This window comes from Polyodon spathula, chromosome 2 (assembly GCF_017654505.1).
Source record: "Polyodon spathula isolate WHYD16114869_AA chromosome 2, ASM1765450v1, whole genome shotgun sequence".
Classification (NCBI taxonomy): domain Eukaryota; kingdom Metazoa; phylum Chordata; class Actinopteri; order Acipenseriformes; family Polyodontidae; genus Polyodon; species Polyodon spathula.
In genome coordinates this window covers 45,630,654-45,651,767 of record NC_054535.1, presented here as the reverse complement: position 1 = coordinate 45,651,767, position 21,114 = coordinate 45,630,654, and the positions used below count along the sequence as shown (strand labels likewise).

Here is a 21,114-nt window from a genome sequence, read left to right as displayed (position 1 = left end):
ACGTCTTAAAAGGCACAAGCACACTTAGTCTTGTATATACAGACGTGCTTTTCTGCTAAGGTTGAAAATCAAACGCAGAAAGGGTATCACAGTACAATCAACATAACCCACGTTTTAAAGGAAGACTTGACAGTTCTTTTATTGTTTAAATGCTACATACAGTATAATAAAATGCACTCCAAACTTAAAGCCCCCCCCCCCCCCCCCCCCCCCCCCCCCCAAAAGCTATTGCTTTTTTAACAGTAGTTTTAAACTGTCATAACCATCCCCTAAGAAATTTTTCAGGGTCTACAACTAGTAAGAAGAGATTAGGATTGTGCAATGTAGAGTTAAAAATGTTACTAGTGATTTTTCCTTTAAAGACAATACACACATTTGAAAACCGATTTAACAATTCAATCACATTTCTGTATTTACAGATTGCTAAAATAATTATACTTTAAAACGCAATTGATGAAACTATAGCAATGTGGAGTCTCTTTCGTCTCAGGTAAGAAACATGAGAGGAGCACATTTTGTTACAGCTTCACGACAAAAGGTACTGTATTAAGTGCCTACAGCCTAAATTGTTTCCAAATTTCCCAGACAAACAGACAAGAGTTTGCTTTTAACCAGTTCTTGGACTTAAACGGTTAAGTATTTTTGTTCTGTGGCTTATCCCTTTCATACTGTTAACCTGTGACCACAGCTGCACTAATGCTAGACATCACAAAACCTGCTTGAATACAGATGAACCAAAGCCATTTCAGTCACACCAAGTTAGATATCCCAGCCACACTGTGCTAGCACAACCTCTGCAAACTGAAAACCTCTTATTTCAAAGAAGCTTACTATTTAAAAGAAAAATATATTTACAGAAATAAATCTTGTACTAAAACAGCAGCAATTTTTGCCTAGTGACAAAAAAAAAAAAAAAGATAAATATCAATATATACAATATTATTATACAAACACAAGTGATCTGTATGGAAAGCACTTTGGAAATTTCACAAACTCATTTTTGACCTTTTTAAAATAATATTTTTAATGTACATATTAAAAACCTTCTGGTGACCTTTTTGTTAAGCCCTGTGTTTCCTCTATTTCAGACCAGCTCCATTTCAAAATAACAAAATCACACTCTCTTCGACAGTCAAAGAAAATGGTGCTTGAAGAACAACTTCAAACTTTAGATAAATAATTGTGGCACAGACTCAGCTGAACTGGGTACATAAACACCACTGGTTTCAATACAACTCAGGGCATGAAATAACTGCCGTGGTACCAAAGACTTGCAGAGGTACTGTACTGTATATAGAATCTTCTCATATAGAATACCTGGTACACGGTGAAGCCGGCTTTTGTTAGGAGAAGAATCTGCGTGTTAAGTGAACTTTAGGTTAATCTTTATATTTAGCTTCTAGTAAAAATCAGCCAAGAACATTTTTGTTAGAAGGGTTTAGCTGGTGTGAGGTTCTTCTTTGAATAGTACAAATGAACGTAATTTATACATTTAAATTCCTATGACTGGTGTCTTTTTGTAACAGTATCTGAAAATAAATTATTCAATACATACTAAAAGCATTTCCTAAATATTTTTTTGCTGTATTTCTCACCAATATAGTTCGCAAATAATAAATATTTTTTCTAGAATTGTATTTAAGGTCAACTGTGCCCCATGGTTTCTCCTTAGTATGTACGGTGCTCTGCATACTGATCATATTGCACATTGGTTGTTGGTGGCAACAGTGGAACTGTCTTCATGCCCATCTTCCACTGGAGACAAAGCTGCGGCTGAATGAGAAGCTGACATCAGCATTCTTGTGTTTTCCCCAGGCACCGAAAGGGACTACAATGATTGTGCTGTTGTCTTCTGAACCATACTGAAGGGCCTGCAGAAAAAAAAAAAAAAAAACCTGTTTTGTTTAATTGTCAGCTGCAAACTTTCCTGGTGCATTCCTTGTACAAAACAAAGGAATTGATGGCTGCTAGGTCCAGTAGAGATAACAACAGGCTTGTATATATAAAAAAAATAGAATAATTATATTCAAAATTAAAAAAAATATATATATATATATATATATATATATATATATATATATATATATATATATATATATATATATATATATTGTAAAAGGCGGTTCTAGTGTTAATAAAATTTAACTTTTAGATGTTACACAAACACACACACAAATATAAATTTGTGCGGCGCAATTCAGAATGTGCGCAACACATGGATTAATTTCTCTTGTTAAATGTTTTTATCTTCATGGCAACGTGTGAAGCTCTCCTCTCGATATTCAGAGTCATTCTTTTCCTACTTAGTAAGCAGACCCAGATATTTAAATACTCCCTCCCCTCAATGACTATGCATTGAGTAATCTGCATCGGTACGGACGATTTTTTTTTTCTAAATCAGAACTGCATAGCAACGCATTTCCTGAAAAGTACGGCAAACACGTCATGAGGAAAACTGTCATGACTTGTGCATGTAAACACCGCCAATGTTTCCTAAATAGTCATAAAGAGCAGAATTTCACACAGTCAGTAAATCGGGCAAAAGAACAATGGCTAGATCTTTATATTAAACTGTCAGTAGATTTTAAGTTGAGCGGGTTTATTTTTACTTTTAGAATTATATCCCCAAAAAATGGAGTAAACAGCTCTGAGAAACTGTTCATTATGTCAACACTGGGTGAATAGAACATGTGCCAAATCGTAATATTAAGAGTTAATTATCACCAAATAGGGAATGGCAGCTCGGCCAATGGTAGAGTGGATGGCACACATCAGCTACTCATGCATCTTCTGTTAACAAGCATATTCACAGTCCAGATCATATATTTAGAAGTGAATCGAGAATGATTACTTAGAGACAGACAAAAGTCGAATTTCCTGACAGTTATCAGAAAACGTGATGCATGACTCAGTTTAAAGCCAACGGCATGAAACGTTCTTTTCATTGATAAAAACCACTAGATCTTACTAATACAAGAAACCAGTAGATTACATTTAGACATGTAGAGCTTGAAGAGACTAATCCAAGAAGCATATAAAAAATAAAGCTTTAATTTCCATTCCTTCTGGTAGTTAGACTATGCTAAAGTAACACCAAGACCTTATACACACTTCCCAAAAGGCAAAACTCTGCTACACATCAGTGAATAATTGCAAATCCAAGGTCACCAAAGACCTTTCCTGTGGAATGTTTAAACTAAGTCACTCCCCTTTATTCCACACCGACTTTCATCACTCAAAGAAAAATGAATTAACCTGTAATCAGAAATTGAACACTTAATTCTGTTTTTTTTTGTGTTTTTTTTTGAACAAGGAAGCTTTAGTATCTGAACAAACCACAAGAACCTATTTAACCAACTAATGTTTTCCCCCCCCCCCCCCCCCCCCCCCCCTACACTCGTGTTCAGGAGTACATTGCTTAGTGTTTCCTGATTTACATGCAAGTTGTTTCACTGTGTTAATCATTATTGGTACTTTGCATTGTTTAATCAGTTAACTGTTTAACTTAAGTGCAGTAGTTTACTAAAATGCTAGGTTTTGTATGTTATTGTTTTAGAATGAAATTTGTCTGAGCAAACCTGTCTCCTACCTGTTCAGAGATCACTTCAGCAGCTTCAAGTGGATCATGGCACTGGTTGATGACATCACAGATCTCCTGACTGTTCATGATGAAATTGATCCCATCTGTCGTCAGCGCCAGGAAAGAGTCGTAAGAATGATGCAGCTGAAATTACAGATATGTTTAGAAATTGGGCAGAGTAAGGCAAATTCATAATCCATACCTCCGATACTATGTTTTCATGAAAAGCACATTACAACACTTTTAAAAGGGAAAGTCAGGGCAGCTTCCCCTACTTTGTTCCCGTTTTGTTTACAGTAAATATCCATTTACATTATACTGCCCTGTACATTATATTACCATGTATTTCTTATTTGATTCCACTCATACTTTGATAGAAGTACAAGTTGTACCGTATAATAATTCACACACCACATTTCCAATACATCTTGTCTCTATCTGTTTTAAAATGAACACACATGTAGTTTATAAAGAATAATAAAGAAATGTGCCAAGCACTTGTGCATACATAAAGAAAATAAGCCCAAAAGAGGCTAAACACAATCAAACATTCCAGAACCCAGTTTTTTTTTTTTTTAACAATACATTACTATATATACAACATTTTAAACTTTGCTCAAGCCTACATACAGTATGAGTTTGTGCTTACATGTACTGTATGAGTGACTGATCTATTTTTTCATCAGTTCTGGTCACAGAATGTCATTACTATTACATTAGAAACACAATAGTGTTCAAACATTGAAGTGTTGGAATGCATGTTAAAACTCTCATCAGGCACACACTACATTTGACTTACTCAAGCCCAGCAACTTAGGTTGTTGTGTGGTGTGGAGACTAAATATAGAAAAGCTGTCACACCATATTAAAGTCAGGACTCCTCCAACAGTCCTTGACTAGTTTGTATTCAATGTTTATCAGTGTTGCTGCTGTACACACACTCATGTTAAGGTATAGCTCACTTTAGACTGTGACTGAAGCCAGCAGCATCCCTCCCCCCTCCCTCAGCAGACTTAATGCCTGGTGAAATACCACAATGCAGAACTGCCCTTTTATTCACAGTTCCCATTGTCCAGACTTACATTAATCCTTTTTGTCTCCGGCTCAGCAATGACTCCGTTGCGCTTCAGGTCAAAATCGCCAATACTCCGTGTCATAGCAAGCCTGCCATTGACATGAGGCTGGCCAAGGCTGTTCCAGGCCACAAAGCCACCACTTTTTTTTATCCTAGGAGACAAAAGAAGGCAGCAACAGAAGTTAGAAATAGAACTGTGAAATGAATAAATCAATCCCACATGGAAGAAAAATCTTTAAAAAAACAAAAAAGAAGGAGAGAAGTGAAGGATGTGCTGGTTTGCCATTTCCCTACCTTTCACTAGCTTCAATATGGTTTCCAATTAATGCCATACCCTCTCAAGGAAGTCCCTGGGTTCAGTGTGTAGTGCTCACAGTTTAACCAGAAGGCCTTTCTTAAGACTGGCTTTATTTAGTGATGGCATTAGACAAAATATACCGTATTCAATAAAGTGGCAGTTTACTTTTATTCTTCTATGTTTTTGTTGGCACAGCCGTTGTACAGTTTAAACTAATGTATACAATTTTAATTACATTTAGTGAAAATATACATTCATAACATGGTACTACTTATTACATTGTACGGCCCACAGGGGCATGTTCTGTAAAAATAATAAACTCCCTTAAGCTTTCTTGTATTGTTTATATTAATGGTACTTGTGTTTGCAGTTAGATACAGCATTTCGAATTGTGTTTACTACATACTTCATTTATAAAATCCCTCAGAGTCTGTTATAAGTGGGGCGCAGTTTTCGAAAACAACAACTTCAGCTGTAAAATGGTCAGGTTTAAACAGGGTGCCTATCAGTGGTTAAAGCCCGGTTCCCATACGCACTAATAGCACACCTATCAGTGGTTAAAGCAGCCTGGTTCCCATATGCACTAAAATTATCACTTTAATGCACGCACTAAAATTAACAACCTTTAGTAAATACCATGTGAATACAGCTCACCTCATTAGTCTAAGCTGGATGCTCATTTAAATACATCAGCATACATTACCATACAAATCATATATTCATTCCAATTAAGATAGTATGACACAAAAAAAAAAAAAAAATCAGTGTGCACCATAATATGCCCACTATTTCGTGCAATACTGAACAAAACTGCAATAGTAAATACAGAAATCATTAACGTGCACAGTAATTGCAATTATCATGCACCAAACAGTTTAGCGTTCTTTCGTAAACGACACCCAGACAGTGAAAACAGAACCCATGCGAACGAATGGAAGAAATGACCAAAAGAGCAGACCAATAGGGTGTGGCAGAAAATCTGAAATTAAAGTCCACTGTACAACTTAGTAAGTCAGTAAAGGTTTACACAGTGAAGGAAAAATACAAATCCTCAACTGCACTTTATTTTAAAAAAAAAGTTTAATCCAAAATGTACTGTTTAAGGACATTGCATTGATTATCTCATCATAACTTATAGTACATTAAATCACTGTCAACAACTGTAACTGAACACATTAATATGTAATATTTACAACACAACTTCCTAAACAAGAAGTCCCTTGAACAGCCCCTGCACATTTAGTGGAACATTAGGAAATATGGCTTGGATTTCTCCTCTTCACCACAAGAGGCAGTATAAAAATGTACGTAATTTAAAAGAAACGGGTGCAATTGAAACGTTTTGACCTTACTAAAAATGAGTGATCCTGCCTTCTAACAAGACAATGGAAAACACAGGCCCGGTTTGTGGACAGACCTTTCTTTCTCATCTTTCCGCTCAGGAGTGTGGTCCACCGTCAGCTTGCAGGCCTTCCCCTTCCTGGACAGCATGGCCCGGCTGTCGCCCACACTGGCCACGACCAGCTCGATCCCGTCACGCAGCAGGGCCACCGTCGCTGTGGTGCCAGCGGTCAGCAGAGAGGCTACAAGCACCAGGAAACACACACAAGTCAGCGCACCATTCTTGTTCAGACAACCCATCACACACACACTAAAGCCTGTCACAGATTATTTAAATAAAAAGGAACATTTGGTTTTAAAATCAGAATGTTACATCTGCATGATTTCTACTGCAAAATAATTCACTACATGGCATGCAAACTACTAATAGTCTTGGTTAGAAAGGACATGTTTACAACAGGGTTAAATGCAGAATTGAGGATGAGGTAAAAATAAAAAAAAAAAAAAAAATAGCGCAGCAAGCATTTGAAAGCTGTTTCTTGTTTATTCAGGCTTAATCCAACACATTTCCAGAAACACAGTTTTCATACCCAGTAAGAACTGTATGTCTAAAAGGTAATGAAACATGCGGATTACGTCCACAATAATTTTTTTTTTTTGTATCTCTTATCTTTCACCATTACAGTTGGATTAACAGTTGCTGCTGATCAATGTTACCTTGTTATGCTAGTGTTTTGGTTGCTTTTCCTTTATTTTACAATTCTGTACGGTCAAACAAGGAACCTTTACTTCTGTTTAACATTCTTTAATTTTGCTATCGCTTTTTAACAAGGCTTTCCACAATGTTTATTTGAACTGCAGTATGTAATCATTTAGCCCTGTTGTAAAAGAGGAAGAAGAGACTACTTAGGGAAGGAAAAAATATATATTGTTTTTTTTAGCCCTACTACACTACAAAAAAAAAAAAAAAAAAAAAAAAAAAACAGTATCTATCAAACATGTAAAATAGAACAGAACAAAATGTTCACTGATAGCTAAATATAGCAGAATACAGAGCAGATACCGTTATTGCAAGATGTTAATGAATTGATCAGAGTAGAAAGAATGATTTTTCCTTGGGATAAATCCAATCACAGCAATGGCCTGCTTTGTGATGTGTGCTGAACTGCATAGTACAAAGTGTGGGGAATAAAGTACAACACTAAATCATGAACAAAAAAAGTGTTCAATTCGCTGGAGGATAGTGTACAAGCCATTACTTCAACCGTTTTTACCCACCCATTGAGTATTTTCTAAAGCTGTAGAAAGCATGGTGGGAATCTATCTGCTAGTTTGGCTCATTAGTTATTCTAATGCTTTCTTTTTGGCGAAAGATACAGTGATCTAGGAATCAGTGCCTGTTTTCCAAAGACCAACGTGGTGGATAATTTAAACTTCCACCAGTTAACTTTCTGCCTGCTTCAGAATGGTCAACACATTTGAAGCGGAACCATTTTCCTGGCAGATCACACAGTTTAAAAGCTCATTACTTATTAATTTAAAGCTCCTAAGAGCTACAGAACATTATGCATGAAATGTGATCCACTGGTAGGTAAAATACAGGATTACTGTAGAAAACTGGAGGATCTTTTAAACCGACTAACGGGTGGACACCTAAACTGAAACCCCTTTCCAAAGTCGGGCCCAATATGTTGTTTAGCTGGAGAGAGTAACAGTGATACTTAATATGAAACAGTAGCTAGGTAAGAAGCTGGGAGATTTACTCAGCCATCCCAGACCAGGGCCAAGTAAAAGATCAAGACAATTGACCTGAAACCATCTTGGTGAAGTGGAGCTAATCGTGAGACAGGTTTTCTTCTGAGATCAATATCACAGTGAGTACTGCTGTCACTTCACAATGTTAACCTCAGCAATAACAGTGTTGCGCTCACTCAGTAAACCAGGGAGAAAGGAGAAGAAAAAGAAATAAAATGGGCTATCATTCAAGAGTAGCTTTTTTTTTTTTTTTTTTTTTTTTTTTTTTTTTGTAAGGGCAACAAATGATTTAACTAAAATTGTTTGTGGATTGTTGTCATAGAAACTGCCAATTGCCAATATCTCATGGCTTTTTCATAAAGCTGCTTTTTACTACTCTTTTGGAAGAAATCCCATTCTTCAAATGTATTGAAAAATGTATCACATGTATGGGCACCAGGAACTGGAAGTAAAATATTTCGGGGAATAAATCATTTCTTCGTACCAGTCTAGCAGGGAAAGCAAGAATTGTTTGTGTAAATGTGTGGATTTATATGTACTAAACTGGGTGGTATCTTTATAACAAAATGAGAAAACTTGTAAGAAGACTGTGTCAGATATCAAACATTTCTCAATCAACTTTTTTTTTTTTTTTTTTTTTAAATGCAATTTTGGGTGCCAAACGAAAATGTATTTGTGGGAAGCGATACATGCAAATTCATTTAAACCTGACCTTAACAGTATTTTAATGAAGGCATACTGGTATATGTAAATAAGACAGAACATTTTTGTGCTAGCTTAAAAGCACAGTACTTGCCTTTTTTCAATGTAGCAGCAAGTAGCTTAAATAAACTGCTTACCCCTTTTCCACGAAATAGCCACTCTTCTGTTGTTGGCAGTCATGGAATAGAACCATCAGGTACTAGGAAGAAATAGCCAGGGGTATTCTCATTCTAGGTCCGGCCTGTATTCATGCCCACATATTTCAAGGGTTTTTATGATAATAATACTTAGTTGTATATGGCATGCTGAATGTCTATAGTGCCATTTGTCGTTGCCTATTTGTGCAAGTGTGTATCTATCATTTAGTTCAGGTGACCACAACCATTTGGCTCACTTTGTATTTCATCTGGTTCAATTATTCTTGCAATTGATTTTTGACAGGACGCCTGTGCAGCATTAATCTTGTTCAAAGCAAATGAAAAACAGGTAAATGTTAAGTGCTGTAGTGTAAATTAAAACTAGGACAGCAGCCGCAGAAAAAGAACAGATGTAAGACAGTTTCTAGAACCACTAGAGTTTTATCAACGCTTCAAAAGTGTATTGTTAAGTGTTAAGTAAATTAATGTACGTTTGGTTTTTTTTGTTTTGTTTTTTCACAAAAAAAACATAAATAAATTAATAAAAGAAACTTCACTCCCTGACATTTGACACTACAAAACTTTGTTTTTCAAGAGATCTTAACACTCATTGCACAGTTTTTACTGCATGTGATATCAACTAAAAGTGCGAGAGAGAGAGAGAAAAGATGAGGAACCTTCCAGTAATCCAGATTAGGAACCGCTGGACTCCTTCACCTGGGATAAAATTAAGCAGGTCTCCTTCCACTGAAGCCCAGCAAATAAGGGTCCAGGGCCTCCAGTGACTAAGCTGGTCAGCAGCTCTGCCACAAATAACACATACACAGAGGCAAATAGGACAATTCACGACGGCACAGCGGCCAAACATTAGAAAACCACCCGCAACACCAGGGGCTACAGCAATAAGAGCTCCAAAATGGTTATTCTACAAAAGTTTAGCACTTTGGAAAATTTTTAACATCTATTAGGTAAAGGTATTCACAGTTATGGATTAAAGGTTAATTACACAGTAGTTGAAGTAAAGTGCTATCAAATGTTTTTGTTTTGTTTGGTTTTTTAAGTCCTGATACATAATGTAAGTTAACATTACAAAAACTTTGAGATGGAAATTAACATGTAGTACAGCTACACAGCCTACAGTATTACCTAAGTGCGGCGCATTATCAAAAATGCAGCTCCCATACATAGCATCACCCAGTGTTGCAGGACAAAATGTATCATGGTAAACGCCACAGTAGTATAAATGATGGGACAGTGTTAAAAGCTAAAGCACCAAGTGTAGCTACTATTAATACTTCCAACAATAAAGACTATTCCAGTGATAAAATGGACATTGACACTTGAGTTTAAAATGTGTTGGGCTGCTTGCCCGGGTGCATTCTTTCATAATAAAAGTTTAGCAAGCTCAGTTGTTGTATGTTATCAAACACTCACTTAGATTTGTATAGTTTAATAGAGCCATGCAATGCTGTTTGACCAGGGTGTAGCCATTTTAGACATTTCTCTTTTGCAAAACAAAACTTACGCTTAAAGTCTTTCACTATTCATGAAGACAGGCCTTGTTCAGTTTCTTGGTTGCGAATTGCTTTTTCCACAGCTTTTGCCACTACATTATACATTACTATTATTCCCCTAATATGAAAAAAAATAATAAATACTATGCCTTAAAATGCTTGTAGCACAGTTTGGACTGGGACTATTGTAATAATGTTGATCAAGAAAAAATATTAAGAAATGATAATCGGATTAACTGATAATGCAATATTACATACAGTTTATAAGTGAAAGTGTATAGAGTTATGACAGAACTGGTAATTGGTGTTTAAATTGACTGATGTGGGAGGTCCATAACACAACTGTTTAATGTTTTTGGTTTGGGTAACACTGCCTCAACCACTGCCTTGGTCTTTGCCTAGCAACAATGTTTATTAAAACAGTTTATACTGTTTGTGGAAACTGCATAGATCTACTCTTATGTTTTTAGCTAAATGTATTAGAGAGGTATATGTGCATGCTGCATTGAAAACAAAATTGGATTGTTTTATGTAAATATTAAAACATTTTCATATAAATTGGATAATACACTGATTCATTTTAACAAATTATCAATAACACTAATTGATTGTTCATAGAAAACGTCCTTATGAAACAATACAAAGCAGAATGGTTTTTGGTTGCACAGAAGAGCATGCTTCAAGGGAAACTGATGCTTTGGGATCAAAGCGCACTGCACAAAATGCAAACTTTTACCCCCGTTTCCTGGGAAGTAACATCAGTATTTTTTTGCTGGTTTTTTTTGTTGTTTTTTTTTTTTAAACTGTTACAATTTTAAAACCTTCTTTTTAGCAATGTTAAATGCTAAAGAAGTGTGGTGAACCATAGAAACGTAGACAACTCAATGAATAATTTTATCTGGAATAGCCTTTGTGCCAAGAAAAAAAAAAAGTGGCTTTGTTAATTACTGAGCTAGTAACTTGCAGTGAAAGCTGCTGCTGGGTGTGTGTCACAGTTTCGGTCTCAGCACTGTAGATGTTTTTCTGTTTTTCTTTTGAAGTGGAAATCTCTTCTCGTCATTATTCATGCCAACTATAACTAGATTCTCCCGTGGTTTTAATGTCAGTGAAGTTATCAGAAAATGTGCAACGAGCAGTGAAACTGCAAAAGGGAGAAGCCTCTTCATGTCCTGCAAGCAGCACACTTTGATCAAACTATCTGAAATTACCGTGGAACAAATTTTACATTTCTTATTTTTAACTACTCTTTTTTTTAATTATGTACACAAGCAATGTTAACACTTTTAGTATGGCAGGGGTTATGTTTTGTCAATACTTCACTAAAACAGCATGCAAACCTATAACTAACCAAATCTATAACTGGATTGTACTGTTCTATTTGTCGTTTAAAATTATGCAAACAGTCTCCAGTTTGGTCATTATTATACCTACCATTCGCAGATAGGTGTATATGCTCTGCCAATGCTTTGTCTATTTGCAGGAATGCTTTGGATAGCACCAGCTCCAAGTTATCTTCTTCAGCTAAGTGATCCCTACAGCAGAAATATTAGAAGGTAAAAAAGTGTGTGTGTGTGTGTATGTATATCTATATATATATATATATATATATATATATATATATATATATATATATATATATATATATAATATATTATATAATTAATATTATGATATAATCAATAACTTGGAAGTGACAGATCAATACTTAGGCAAAGAATATTCTGTGTTTAAGATACTTCATTGTTACATTGACCAGGGAGATTAATTATGTATTAAAAAAAAAATTAAAGAAAAGTCTGAGGAAGAAAAAAAAGCCACATTAGAGCAATACGAGTCATTCACAGTGACTGACCTTCTAGCAGATCATCAATACAGGGCATGAACCACAGACTCAATAAGCCATTAACATGCAACGCCATTAACTTTACAAGGCAGCATTCTTGACTACACACCAGGCAGAATGAATCACCTACAGGGCGTGAATGACAGGTCTGAGCTACCTAGCAAACCAATGCAATAAAATCACCTACGCAATGTATTTTTCCATGTATTGGTCACAGAAGTCGGCCGCCGCTAGTCCACCGTGTCCGTCGAAAACAGCAAAGTAGAGGATGGTGTCAGTCATCTGGGCCACTTTGAACCGGTCCTCATTCTCTCGCCGCTTGCCGATCTGCGAGGCACAGCCCACCTTCGACAGACTCACTTTGGGAATGGGCTTGCCATACTTAATGCTAGAGGGCAGGTGGATGGGTTCATCGATGCGGTTGTCCCAGATGCCGAAGTTATCCCAGGTGGTGGGACGGCCACTGCTGTCGGGATCAAACCTGGAGGAGCTGAGCTCAGGGGTGGAGCTGGTGCGGAACAGGCGCTTGTCGTCTTTCAGAACTCGGGAGGTCAGCAGCACTCTTCTTCTCACTTGGAATCCACCAGTCCTGATCAAGTTCAAAAGAGCAGCTGCTGACATACCTCAGCCCTGTGCCGACACCCAGAGGAAAACGCCTAGAACACTTCTCGAAAATCAGCTATCTTACTACACTTTCTGAAAGACAAGTGGGAAAACAACAAAGGCAGTTAATAAAACAGTACACCACTCATTAATCTTCTTGTGATGATTATAAATGCTGGGGCTCTAAGATACAGTAAAAGGAGCTGGAATTTTCCATCTGCTGCAATGACAGTGTCATGGGAAGCAAGTCAGTTTGTAATCTGTCTCGAATTATTTGTAAAAAAAATAAAAAATAGCAGGGGATTACTATTAACCCTAATCCCACTTTGTTTATATAAAGAAACAAACATCACTCTTATGAAAACTACTGGGAAACATTTATAGATCTCTTATCCTTTAAAAAAAAAAAAAAAAAAAAAAAAAAAAGCTAGTTGATAATAACAACAATAATCCACGCACATTCCCCCAACTCTATTCCAGTGAAGAAATAAATTAATAAAAATGTTATTCTCATAGTTGAAACCTTGATTGGCAACAGCGTCATGTGTCTAAAGAACGACAAACACAAAAGACAGCGGCTGCAGAGGACTACTATAAAAGTTGTCAATTCATACACCGACAAAATCAAAACACTGCAGACAGAAATCAAGTCTAATTGACTAGAACAGTGCAGACACTGCTCCACAGTATGGATTGTCACCAAAATGGATAAGATGTAAAGATGGACTGTGCTATATGTATCTATCTTAACAGTAAAAAAGGGAAGTAAATTAATTTTCAATACACGAAAATAAAGAAAACTTTAGTATTATAAAAATATTTACTGTACTGAATTCCTATTATGGGTTAGGCATGTTCCTAAGGTGGCCCTGAAGTGCAAAACACAAATACAAATTGAAAAACAAATACAAAGAAAAAAAATAAATAAATAAATATAAAAAGCCCACAATGCAACTGAAGTAACAACTGAGTCTCCACCTGTTTCTGGAGAAGTTGAAGCGGAAGTTGAGTCTTTAGTAACTTAGCTGGTCATGGTATATTCCTGTCAGTGTTATAATTGGTATCACAATGGTAAGTAACATATTTACCATCAATGAGTTTGTGTGCAGTAATACTAGCGGTTAAAAAACTACTATTTTAGTTAGACAACATTTGACTTTTTGTAGCTCAAAAGTGTTCGTCTTCGATGCCTGTGAATTTTTTGAGTTGTTTTCAAAAAGCATCATAAGTGTTTTACACAATGACATTGAGGTTAGTGTAATTTCAGCACGTGAAGATCATTCAAGAGCATTTCTCAGTTGTTGTTTATATGTCAAACGTTGGGTAAATACTATATGCTGTTATATGTACAGCACTACAAAGTTCATCTTTCGTGCGGCCATCACTGTGGAAATGTTAAGCAATACCAATGGTGTATTGTGGCAAAGTGGTTGATAGTGTGCACATGATTAAAGAACAGACAGATCCAGGTGAAAAGGTTTGTTTTATTTATTTTAAGTCCAGTGCCTGATGGCAAAACAATCAGTAAATAATAATGCTGGTAAGTAATACAGCGGTGTGTATTACTTACACTTATAATCCCCCAAGCTGGTCCTGAAATAGTCCCGTTCTTGTATCCCCACATTAAACACAAAACATATATGCAAGTCTGGTTAGCATGTGAATTAATGATTGTGGTGCAAAACAGTTTTACAGTGGTACAAGTGAAGTGCTGTAACTGGTTTGTGCTGGCCTCTGGTGACAGCTCCGGAACATGATAGCAGTCTAGTCAATACATTCAACAATAGACAGTACAAACAAGCACTATTTATTCCACCAACAGTACAGGCAGTGGCACTGGAACAATTTTTAAAGTGAGGTTGCAGAAAGCCATTAAACAAAATTGGAAGCCATGCAAAGCCAGAGGGTGCTACCGCACCCCTAGCACCCCTAGTTCCAGCGCCCTTGAGTACAGGTCCTTCCAGGTCAATAACACAACCAAAACAAAGGAACAGATAACACTGCTTCGTCCCCTATTTATAACATCACTCATGACCCCTTGGTAAACGACTGCAGCTGTTTTGTATGATCTGCAGCTGCCACATCAGTTGCCCTCAGGGTCAATGAGTTAGTGTACCGAAGTTGTCTCTTTTCTACATGATCGACTTCCTTTTAACCCTCGGAACAAAAAGTGTCAGACCAAGTAGTCCAGGGTACTCTGTTCCCGTTACTTAGTCCCCTCACAGGTTGAGAGGGAGATTTACCACCAAGAATCATTGTCTTTCTGGTCGCATGAAAATATTAAGCCAAGCTAGAAATTCACTGGCATCGAAGGCAGAATTTTTTGAGCTACAAAAAAAAACAAGTCAAACTAAAATAGTAGTTTTTAACCACTATTACTGTACACAAACTAATTTATGGTTAACATGATACTTCCCGTTGCAATACCAATTATAACACTGACAATATACAACCGCGACCAACCTATAACACTAGTAGAACATTACTCTTTCTGTTTGCGTCCCAGCACCTCTCTCTGTACAAATTAAGCATGACTAATTTTCATACATTTAAATTAAATTACAGCTTTACAGGATGAATTCTACTTTAAGCACGCCTATTAAAAAAAAAAAAAAGTACAACATATTTGGGTTTAAAACATAAAAAAGGCCTGGAACACAAAGCTGGTTTACCAGGTGTTGATATATCAACATAGGATGTAATACTAATAGTCTATTTGATGCATTTGGTAACACAGAATTATCACAAAATGCAAGAGACTGAGATTGTACTTCCATAAAGCCCAGTTAATGGGTGCTTTTACAACACAAATAATAGCCATACCTTTATTTTCTCTAATACAATGGCATACTATAATGGAAAAACTACCTATTTCATTTTAGAAAACAAAAAGCAATTTTAATGCAGTATTTCTACGGATAAATTAATGCAATACAACAACTACGTCAAATATTGAAGCAGGTTAATATTTATAATCTACTGCTTATTTAAAGTTTGCAGCAACAATAACAACACTACTATGACTACAACTAATAATAATGAGGTTGTTACATGAATGTTGGGTGGGGAGTCGTTTAATTTACTTCAAAACAAATGAAATGTTTGTTTTGCAAACAAAAAACAAAATGACCATATGTAGCATTTGCATTGTTAAAGAATGTATTGCCCAAGAATATTAAATAGCAATATTTCAGACATTCATGGTGTTAGTTCTGTCTTTGTGTGTGCTTATCAAACTGCAGCGGGCACACGCCGAATTAGCTTCGAATTTTATTTCGGCATCTTCATTTCGTCAACTGCCCACAGCCACCCGGGCTGATGGCGAAGAAATACTGAAATGCGCCCTGTTGTAACAAATGAAAGGCTAATGATAAGTAACACAGCAGTGTTCATCCTCTGGGTATCTACTGCAGTTCTCAATAACAGTTTGTCAGTCATTGAATAACTTTATTTAATCATTACAACGACTGAATATTTATATTTATTTATTTTAATGAAATGCTGAGGCAAATATATAATTGGATGAGCTCTGATGTCAACTAATGTTAGACATGAAATAATATTGTTTTAATGTGTAAACTAAACTTTTTTTTTTTTTTTTTTTTTTTAAGAAAACCTGCTTTCTTGGAGCAGACGCACCGGTTCTACAGTGTAATGGTTTGCCTTTCCAAAAATAAATAGATGAATTAGTCTACCTTTTTGGATTTCCCTGGAGTATAGACCTGTCTGTCTGTCTGCAGTCTTTACTGTGACTCATTAAGGGCAAGGATATTATTATTTAAAAAAAATGATCAATGTCAAATTTCATGCTTGGTTTTTTATTGTATTGTTCTCGCCTTTATCTGGCTTATTTTAAATGTTGCAAACTTCTTATTTTCTGTCAGGGAAGATCAGATCTACAAACATCTGAAAAATTTGACCTTTAAACAGACTCAGTAAAGAAGGAAATGACAACAAATAGACTCCTTAGATTGACAAATTAGATAAAAAGAGTATGAACAGAATCAATCTGAAACTGGTTTGGTCAGAACTGTTCTCTAGTGAACTGGTCTGAGATCGGTTATCGTCTAAACACAGCTTTTGTGTGAGGTAAGGTTGTGTGGGTTCAAATCAGAATGAGTACAAGATTAGCAGAGAGGGTCAGGGCAGGTATCTGTTTTCACGTTTTCCACAAGTGGATGGACTGCAGTGCTGCTTGGCGCTCAGCCATTTTAATTTGGGCAGTAGCTTGCATGATAACATGGGGCGTGTTGACTCGAAAGAACTTACAGCCTACTAGGATCTATGTGTAATCAGACAGAGATGCAAAGAGAGCTGGGGGTAGGGATCAAGAAATACCCCTGGTGTAGTTTGTACCGGTCCCCAGCCCAGGAGACACCTGATAGTTTTCAGGCAGTTACTGGTGGTAGCTGTTAATTTAAATGTTTTTGAAACAACAAAGGATCAAAAAGCCATTAGTCCAGAAGGACTAATAAAGGGATCAGAGACCATGTGAAGCTCTGGTACTGACTCCTCGAAACAGAAAAAAAGCCCTTCCCTTTATCAGACCTGTCTTTAGTCAGTGAGGGCGAGTGACCCGAGTCAGGTTGAGGTTTTCTAAATCCAAAAGAAATACAATTAAACCAATTTCCAATAGTTCTAGAAAAAGAGAGCGGGTTACAAGCAATATATTATATTTCACACGTGTCAAATTGACTTTGCCCACTTTAAAGACTGATTAGCTCAATTCTTGCACTACCTTACCTTTTCAATCCAAGATTAGTGAATTTAGCATTTTATTAAGATAAAGCCAACCACGGTCATGAAAACAGCACATTCTTAACCCCATCTGCTGCATTAAAACATATTTGTACTACTATTGCAGTGATAGTTGGCCTTGAAATTGATTTTTTTTCTTCTAACAAATTTGTGAGTTGTAATTGTTTTAAAACCACACACACACACAGCAATACAGCAGAGCTATACACCCTAAGAAATAAAGTTTTTTTTAGGGTTCTTAATTGAACCTATGGGTTACTTAACCCTGTGGTTCCAAAAAAAAAAAAAAAAAAAGAATTGGTTCTTTATGGAACTTTTAGGTTCCAAAATTAGAGGCAGTTCCACTTAGAACCATTTTCTTATGTAAATGGCTTGCACAGTCATTGAATAACTTTATTTAATCATTACAACGACTGAATATTTATATTTATTTATTTTAATGAAATGCTGAGGCAAATATATAATTGGATGAGCTCTGATGTCAACTAATGTTAGACATGAAATAATATTGTTTTAATGTGTAAACTAAACTTTTTTTTTTTCTTTTTTAAGAAAACCTTTTCTTCCGAGTCATATTGTCGTTCACATTTCTAAATAAGAAAAATACAAAGTGTATGCTGTTGATTAACGATTAATTAATCTCGCTGTGATCAATTAGCTTTGGCACTGCGTTGTTCCTGAGTTTCAGGTAACATATATTTAACTGGATGGCTTTAACGTTTAAACTTAACTGTGATTATTAGTTTCTTGTTAACATTGAATGACTTTACTTATGCTGTCTTAACCTACGTTTCCAATAAACCTGTAAATAAGAGGTGGCAATGCAGCAAGACTGTCTACAGTGAGCACTGCACTATGAATCCTTCGAAAAAACACATACGTTTAGCCTCCCAAATTTTCGCTTGGCAAAATGTGTTACTCCGAGCTTCGTGCGCGCATGCGTGTGTTAGCGCTTCTTTGGATTAATGAAGGACCCTGCTGCTTCTTCCACTGACGCACAAACACGGATTGTGACGTCACGGCCCGAACCATTTAATCAACATTGCGCAACCAGAATCATTAACCTGAAGGTTACAATTAATGCTTTCACACATTAACCGTGTAGTGATCTAGCGAGCATCTACTTTCACAACAAGCGGTTTTTTTTTTTTTTTATGTCTTCAACTAACCATTAAATCCATGGCTTCTGTCATTTCTTCTAAATTAAAAAAAAAAATAAGAACCAGAAACAAAATAAACCGGGTTAAACAGAAAAACGGAAGCCATGACAACACGGTAAAACAAAACACACTGACACTGTCTTGTTTTAAAAATGGTGACACCTCGTTCTCAATGTCAAAACAAACAAACAAACAAAAAAATATACGTCACTTACCACTACAGCGAACAGTACAGCTGTTTCAGTTAACGTCACTGTCGTGTACTGTCGATATTACTGATGTGGTCGATTATGCTAAACAAAAGTTACCCTTGATATTACATTGAGCCTGGACCCCTTGAGCGTGTTATCGTTCTGTATGAAACTTCCATATCTGATGCAGGAAGAATAGGAATTAATGGTTGTATTTCCATACGTGTAACACACCTCCTTTATTTGCAGCTCGAGCATGCTGGGTGAATACTTGTGCGATGGGCGTTTTAGCTCAAATCTAGATACTATTCGTCAGAGTCACAACCAATAACAGTAAGGAGTCATGTTACCCGTTTCACAACGATTCTAGCTTAGAAAATGTGAAAGAGCGTTCGTTAATCGTGTAATGTGTTTGCACTGTATACTTTGCACTGGAAAAAAAAGAAAACAAATATTTTGTTTTTAAATAAAATAAAACCGTAGGCTTTGTTTATTGGAACAATCCCTTTTCTTGGTAGAAGTTTCATATCCAAAGGGACAGATTTACTAAACTCGGTTGCTCAGTTAAAGTGTAAATTGTAAAGTCTGAGCAGACGCACCGGTTCTACAGTGTAATGGTTTGCCTTTCCAAAAATAAATAGATGAATTAGTCTACCTTTTTGGATTTCCCTGGAGTATAGACCTGTCTGTCTGGCTGCAGTCTTTACTGTGACTCATTAAGGGCAAGGATATTATTATTATTATTATTATTATTATTATTATTATATATTATTATTATTATTATTATTATTATTATTATTATTATTTAAAAAAAATGATCAATGTCAAATTTCATGCTTGGTTTTTTATTGTATTGTTCTCGCCTTTATCTGGCTTATTTTAAATGTTGCAAACTTCTTATTTTCTGTCAGGGAAGATCAGATCTACAAGCATCTGAAAAATTTGACCTTTAAACAGTCTCAGTAAAGAAGGAAATGACAACAAATAGACTCCTTAGATTGACAAATTAGATAAAAAGAGTATGAACAGAATCAATCTGAAACTGGTCTGGTCAGAACTGTTCTCTAGTGAACTGGTCTGAGATCGGTTATCGTCTAAACACAGCTTTTGTGTAATATATTATATTTCACACGTGTCAAATTGACTTTGCCCACTTTAAAGACTGATTAGCTCAATTCTTGCACTACCTTACCTTTTCAATCCAAGATTAGTGAATTTAGCTTTTTATTAAGATAAAGCCAACCACGGTCATGAAAACAGCACATTCTTAACCCCATCTGCTGCATTAAAACATATTTGTACTACTATTGCAGTGATAGTTGGCCTTGAAATTGATTTTTTTTCTTCTAACAAATTTGTGAGTTGTAATTGTTTTAAAAACACACACACACACACACACACAGCAATACAGCAGCACTATACACCCTAAGAAATAAAGTTTTTTTTAGGGTTCTTAATTGAACCTATGGGTTACTTAACCCTGTGGTTCCAAAAAAAAAAAAGAATTGGTTCTTTATGGAACTTTTAGGTTCCAAAATTAGAGGCAGTTCCACTTAGAACCATTTTCTTATGTAAATGACTTGCACAGTGTTTTAAAAATATTTTCCACTCGACAAAACGAAATCCAATTAATTGTATAGTTTGCACGGGACATGTAAGCTTTAGAGAGATTTTTTTGTGGATATGTTTTTAATGTTATCCTTAACAGCAGTTCATCAAAAGTAAAGAAGCAATATTAAGGATTTTTTTTTTTTTTTAAATTCTCCTTGCCTTATTTGTCATATAGAAAACACGAAATAGCAAATAGTGTTTTAATTGCAGAAGTGGGTTTGTTTTTTGTGAAACAATTCCACTGTAAATCCAGGGATTGTGTGAGGTGTTTATAAACTGAGAAGATTGTTCGGTTAACCATCTCAGTTATGCGTTTCTCAGCCTTATTGTATTATTCCACTTACAGCGCTTTCACACCGATCTTATTTTCTTTATGAAAGAGATGTGTGTATTTTACTGAATACATCGCCCTACCATTAATAAAACTGGTGGTCATACCCAGTCACATTATCTCTGGTGTCATGGCAGAATAAACATTGATGCTGTAAACAGTTCCAGTTCAATTCGAACCACCAACCAGTACTTTTGGGATCTTCCTGCCACAGG

General features: G+C 36.0%; 1 protein-coding gene across 1 annotated transcript; it reads right to left on the bottom strand.

The window, feature by feature from the left end:
• Positions 1-208: 208 nt before the first annotated feature.
• On the bottom strand, positions 209-19,224 carry LOC121297152 (protein phosphatase 1K, mitochondrial-like). Its single transcript, XM_041223236.1, has 7 exons — positions 18,982-19,224; positions 12,433-12,941; positions 11,834-11,934; positions 6,371-6,536; positions 4,663-4,807; positions 3,590-3,724; positions 209-1,871 (listed from the first exon to the last, which is right to left on the bottom strand). Exons 2-7 carry the CDS (start codon positions 12,864-12,866, stop codon positions 1,740-1,742), a joined length of 1,113 nt encoding a protein of 370 aa, XP_041079170.1. The 5' UTR covers positions 12,867-12,941; positions 18,982-19,224; the 3' UTR covers positions 209-1,739.
• Positions 19,225-21,114: the final 1,890 nt, after the last annotated feature.